This window comes from Bos mutus, chromosome 7, assembly GCF_027580195.1.
Source record: "Bos mutus isolate GX-2022 chromosome 7, NWIPB_WYAK_1.1, whole genome shotgun sequence".
Classification (NCBI taxonomy): Eukaryota; Metazoa; Chordata; class Mammalia; order Artiodactyla; family Bovidae; genus Bos; species Bos mutus.
The window spans coordinates 57,542,958-57,548,957 of NC_091623.1; the positions used below are offsets into that span (position 1 = coordinate 57,542,958).

General features: G+C 45.8%; 1 protein-coding gene across 14 annotated transcripts in view; it reads right to left on the reverse strand.

Annotated features, from left to right (window-relative positions):
* Positions 1 to 4,369, reverse strand: part of LOC102276978 (adhesion G protein-coupled receptor E1) — a 67,550-nt gene extending 63,181 nt beyond the window's left edge. For 10 of the 14 annotated variants that reach the window (XM_070373800.1, XM_070373808.1, XM_070373803.1 and 7 more), the window contains exon 1: positions 4,275 to 4,368. In XM_070373800.1, the coding sequence (XP_070229901.1) occupies positions 4,275 to 4,305 (31 nt within the window). In that variant the 5' untranslated portion in view covers positions 4,306 to 4,368. Of the gene's footprint in view, positions 1 to 4,274 lie in introns of all 14 variants that reach the window. The other 4 variants (XM_070373802.1, XM_070373804.1, XM_070373799.1 and 1 more) reach the window with 1 other exon arrangement.
* Positions 4,370 to 6,000: the final 1,631 nt, after the last annotated feature.

A 6,000-nucleotide genomic window follows, 5' to 3' on the forward strand; every position in this document is an offset into this window, starting at 1 on the left:
TTTCACTTTGTTTGTATTACCTTCATTTCCTTTTCAACTACAAAGAGTTCCAGCTTATTTTCAAAAACATACATTTTTTTTTTCTGGGCTTTGAAATGGAGCAAAACCCTACAGTCCTTGTGCCTTCCCCCAACCTCCATGTCCTCTGCCTGCCTTTTATCTGTGGAAAATTTGAGTTAAAGGATAAGTTCAATCCAAGAAATGAGAACAGGCAGAAACAAAGGAGAGCAAATAATGATTAATGCAGTCATCAAGCATAGTCAAAGACTTTCAGTTCCTTCTCAAGGGCTACAGACAATTTTCTGAGCCACAGCCTGTGAGCTGTCTTATTCTGAAAGCCCCACCAGGTGGAGAAGTTAACCACATGAGGGCCAGACAGTACCCATGGCATAAGCTGCCACAATTCTGAGAACTGGCCTCAAAGAAATGGAAATAAACGGATCCTGGAACTGAAGACTGACTGTCCCTAAAACAACTCAAACTCTTTAGGGTCACAAAGAGTCGGACACAACTGAGCGACTTCACTTCAAAACAACCAAGATGACCAATCTGAAGATGACTGTCAAAGACGACCGCGCTGTTTCTGCGTGTAGCCTCCTCTTTCTGTCCATGAAAACTCTTGTCCCACTGACTGCCAGTGTAGGGGAGTTGGCCTTTGGGCAGATGTCCGCCCTCCCTCCTCAGTTGCCAACACTGAAATAAAACAAACTTTCTGCCAGCCTGGCCTTTTTACTGGTTTTTGAGCAGTGAGCAGCTGAGCTCACCACCTTTCTGTAACAGGCTGTAAAACTCAAGTTTATGAACCAATAAAATCAGAGTTATAAGGCAAAATAGAAAACGTAGACCAACACAATGGAAGTCCACCTTCTAAGTTCTCAGGTTCCAACCTGTATCTGCCTCAGGGAGGTTTATCCTTACACTTCCAGTTTATTTCATGCCAGAGAAGGAGGCTCTACAACTTTTACGCAAAGAAATTTCAATGCTTTAAAACTATAATCATGTTTCAGTGGTTGTAATTACTTAAATAAAATTACTAACTTAGAGCTTGGGTTTCTCTATCTGTTCAAGTTTTTTTTTTTCTAAAACATACATTTAAACAATCATTCTCAAAGGGAATAACCTCTAGTCAAGGCTATGGTTTTTCCAGTGGTCATGTATGGATGTGAGAGTTGGACTGTGAAGAAAGCTGAGCGCCGAAGAATTGATGCTTTTGAACTGTGGTGTTGGAGAAGACTCTTGAGAGTCCCTTGGACTGCAAGGAAATCCAACCAGTCCACTCTGAAGGAGATCGGCCCTGGGATTTCTTTGGAAGGAATGATGCTAAAGCTGAAACTCCAGTACTTTGGCCACCTCATGCGAAGAGTTGACTTATTGGAAAAGACTCTGATACTGCGAGGGATTGGGGGCAGGAGGAGAAGGGGACAACAGAGGATGAGATGGCTGGATGGCATCACCAACTCGATGGACGTGAGTCTGAGTGAACTCCGGGAGTTGGTGATGGACAGGGAAGCCTGGCGTGCTGGGATTCATGGGGTCGCAAAGAGTCAGACATGACTGAGCGACTGAACTGAACTGAACTAAAAAGGCAAACCTTGGCTCTTGTAAAGAGATGAAAAAAAATCTTGCTGTTTTATGTATAGAACACATACATATATGCATATAATATATAAATAAGTATATAGTATATCCATAGAGCTGCCATGTGTTAAGTGTTAGTTGCTTAGTCATGTCTGACTCTTTGTGACCCCATGGACTATAACCCACTAGGCTCCTCTGTCCATGGGATTCTCCAGGGAAGAATACTGGAGTGAGTAGCCATTCCCTTCTCCAAGGGATCTTCCCTACCCAGGGATCAAACCCAGGTCTCCTGTATTGCAGGCAGACTCTTCACGATTTGAGCCACCAGGGAAACTCATAGTATATCCATAGTATTAAATTGGATGGGAGGGTAAGATGATTCTTAATTTTATTTTGGCCATGCCGCTCGGCACAGGGGAATCACAGTTCACCAACGAGGGATCACACCGGGGCCCTCTGCAGTGGAAGCACAGAGTCTTAACCACTGGAGCACCAGGGAAGTCCACAATTCTTTTTTTTTTTTAATGTCTAAGAGGCAGTTCAGCTACTCCAGCATTAAGCTCTTCTCTGTCACCACCACTACCACCATCATAATCACATCATCTTCATCATCACCACTACCACCACCGTATCTTTGCCATCGTCGTTATCTTCAGCATCACCACTATCACCACCACCACCACCATCATCACTACCATCATCACCACTCTTTGCATATTAAGGGCAGAATTGGAGTGCTAGTGGCCAGCACTACTGCTGACACTTCAAAGAACAAGTCTGCAGTTTAGCACTTGAGGTCCACAGGCGACCTGCTCCTTCTAATGCAGCCTGCCAGTCAGCAAGTCCCAAGGAACCTAACTCCCACCTTTCTTATTTTTTTTTTTTTTGAAAGTCACTCAGTCGTGTCCGACTCTTTGCGACGCCATGGACTATACAGTCCATGGAATTCTCCAGGCCAGAATACTGGAGTGGGTAGCCTTTCCCTTCCCCAGGGGATCTTCCCAACCCAGGGATTGAAGCCAGGTCTCCTGCACTGCAGGCAGATTCTTTACCAGTTGAGCCACAAGGGAAGCCCAAGAATACTGGAGTGGGTAGCCTATCCCTTCTCCAGGGGATCTTTCCTACCCAGGAATTGAACCCAGGTCTTCTGCATTGCAGGTGGATTCTTTACCAACTGAGCTATCAGGAAGCCTTATCTTTAACTGAAATTCTCTTGCCCTTTAATTATTTTAGAGGCAACAAAGCATCATGTTTAAGCATATCAGCTCTAGTGTCAAAATGCTTGGGTTTAAAAATTTGTTATAAGAGGACTTCCCTGGTCATCCAGTGATTAGGACTCCAAGCTTCCAATATAGGGAACTCAGATTCAATCAGGGAAGTAGATCCCTGGGAAGTAGAAGGTGATGGCACCCCACTCCAGTACTCTTGCCTGGAAAATCCCATGGACAGAGGAGCCTGGAAGGCTGCAGTTCATGGGGTCACTAAGAGTCGGACACAACCGAGCTACTTCGCTTTCACCTTTCACTTTCATGCATTGGAGAAGGAAATGGGAACCCACTCCAGTGTTCTTGCCTGGAGATTCCCAGGGATGAGGGAGCTTCGTGGGCTGCCGTCTATGGGGTCGCACACAACTGAAGCGACTTAGCAGCAGTAGCAACAGATCCCATGTGCCGAAATCAAAAAAGATTCTACATGCCACAACTGAGACATGGCGCAGACAAATAAATAAATAAATATTTCTGTAAAAAAAAAAATCAAACCCAGAAAAAGCTGACATCTGAAGAAAAAGAACAAGGTTGACTCCATCTCACTGTTCTTCAGAAATAGCTTCCCTGACTTCCCCCTTCACATAATCCCTAGTCACACTCTATGGCAATTTCTTCCCTAGCAATTGTCATTCCCTGAAATGCTTTTGTTTATTTGTTATTTGGAGCAGCAGAGTTTAGAAAAAAATTGCAGGCTCTGCAACAAGGTTGTTAGTGTTAGTTGCTGGGTTGTGTCTAACTCTTTTCGACCCCATAGACTGTAGCCAACCAGGCTCATCTGTCCAAGGAATTCTCCAGGCAAGAATACTGGAGGGGGTAGCCATTCCCTTCTCCAGGGGATCATCCCAGCCCAGGGATCGAACTCGCATCTCTCACATTGCAGGCAGATTCTTTACCATCTGAGTCACCAGGCTGCCCAGTTTTAAATCCTGGCTGTAACCCCTTACTAGCTAAGTGGGCTTGGGCAAGTTATTTCATCTCTGTTGCCTCATTTTTCTCCTTTGTAAAATGGGATTTTACATGACCTGATATCAGAGGAATTTAGTGAAGGTTGAATGCAGTCTGTTTGAGGAACTTAGAAGGTTGCTATTACCGTCAGAGGTAATATTTCCTTTCTTCCTGCCTCCTCCTGCCGATATGTCAGCTTCTCAAGGGCAGGAACCTTGTCTGTTCATTCACAGCTCTATCCCTGGTGCCTAAAACAGCACCTGGCACATAGTAGGTGCACAGGAAATACATGCCAAATGAAGGACTGTAACAAAACCCTTCCCTGATGGATGAATCCCCTGGACTGACTTTTTGGTCAAAGCTTCCCCAATGAAGTTGTACAGCATCCAGCCTAGAATCATGATGTCCTGGCTGGACAGTCGAGGTCCCCTGTCTTCCTCAGAGTCTGTTTCCCCCAGGCCTCCTATTCCACATCACACTCACCCCAAAAGAGGAGAAAACTGAAGCTCCACATCGTGCAGGTCCTGCCATTCAAAGAGGAGTACTTTCCCCCTGTTCCCAGGCTTTTCAACAACTGAGGGCGTGGAAAGAAGGGGAGGGCAGAGTGAGAATTGCTCAAGGCAGCCAGAGCATCACGCCCTTTTCTGCTGAGTTGCCTCTACTCAGAAAGGACACTCTGACAAGGCTCAAAGTCTTTCCTTTCTCCACAATGAAGATAAGATCATCTGGTTAGTGTGTCATTGTGTGGGTCTATCTCCCCCTCTCTCTCTTTTCTTCCCACTCACTTTTTCCTTACCCCTACCAAGATCTATCTCCCATCTCTCATCACCTTATTTTATTGCATGCATGCTAAGCTGCTTTAGTCATGTCCAACTCTTTGTGACCCCATGGACTGTAGCCCTACAGGCTCCTCTCACTGTGGGATTCTCCAGGCAAGATTACTGGAGTGGGTTGCCGTGCCCTCTTCCAGGGGATCTTCCTGACCCAGGGATTGAACCCGCATCTCTCGTGTCTCCTGCATTGGCAGGCAGGTTCTTTAGCCACTGAAGAAAGCCCATTTATTTTATTGTACCCAATAATAAATAAGCTACCACTACCTAACCTCAAGGAAGCAAGCCCCAAACTCAAGGGTCCCCTCTCAACCTGCCCCATACAAACATCATAGCCATCAAGCATCAGACACTGTGTTAAACATGTTTCCAATAAAATTTAATTTCATCATCATTCAATGTAATATAGTAGGGATTCTTACCCCTGCCTATTTCACCAAAAATAAAAAGTACAATTAGAGTGGAAACCAAGGGCTTCCCTAGTGGCTCAGTGATTAAGAACCAACCTGCCAATGCAGGAGACAGGTTCCATCTCTAGTCCGGGAAGATCCCATGTGCCAAGAAGCAGCTAAGTCCATCCACCGTAACTACTGAGCCTGTGGCCTAGAGTCCAGAAGCTGCAACTACTGTAGTCCAAGTGCCTTACAGCCCTTGCTCCACAGCAAGAGAAGCCAGCACAGTGAGAAGCCTGTGCACCACAACTAGAGATTAGCCCCTGCCTTCCACAACTAGGGAAAAGCCTGTTCAGCAACAAAGATGCAGCACAGCCCAAAATAAATAAGTAAAATTACTTTTGAAAAATGGAAACCAAGGCTTGGAGAGGAGACGTGACTTGTCCAAGATTACCTGGACCCAAGATTTGAATCCAGGATCGTCTGACTCCAAGGTCTAGAGTTTTCACCATTTTACTTGCTTTCATTCCCCTACAATATCTGGTCACTGGACAGTGATACTCATATCCCATTCCTAGTACCATCCCCAACCCAGCACACACACACACACACACACACACACACCATCTCATAAATATGGTGATCTAGGAATGTCTTAGTTCAGTTGCTCAGTCGTGTCTGACTCTGCGACCCCATGAATCGCAGCACGCCAGGCCTCCCTGTCCATCACCAATTCCCAGAGTTCACTCAGACTCACGTCCATCAAGTCGGTGATGCCATCCAGCTATCTCATCCTCTATCGTCCCCTTCTCCTCCTGCCCCCAATCCCTCCCAGCATCAGAGTCTTTTCCAATGAGTCAACTCTTCACATGAGGTGGCCAAAGTACTGGAGTTTCAGCTTTAGCATCATTCCTTCCAAAGAACACCCAGGACTGATCTCCTTTAGGATGGACTGGTTGGATCTCCTTGCAGTCCAAGGGACTCTCA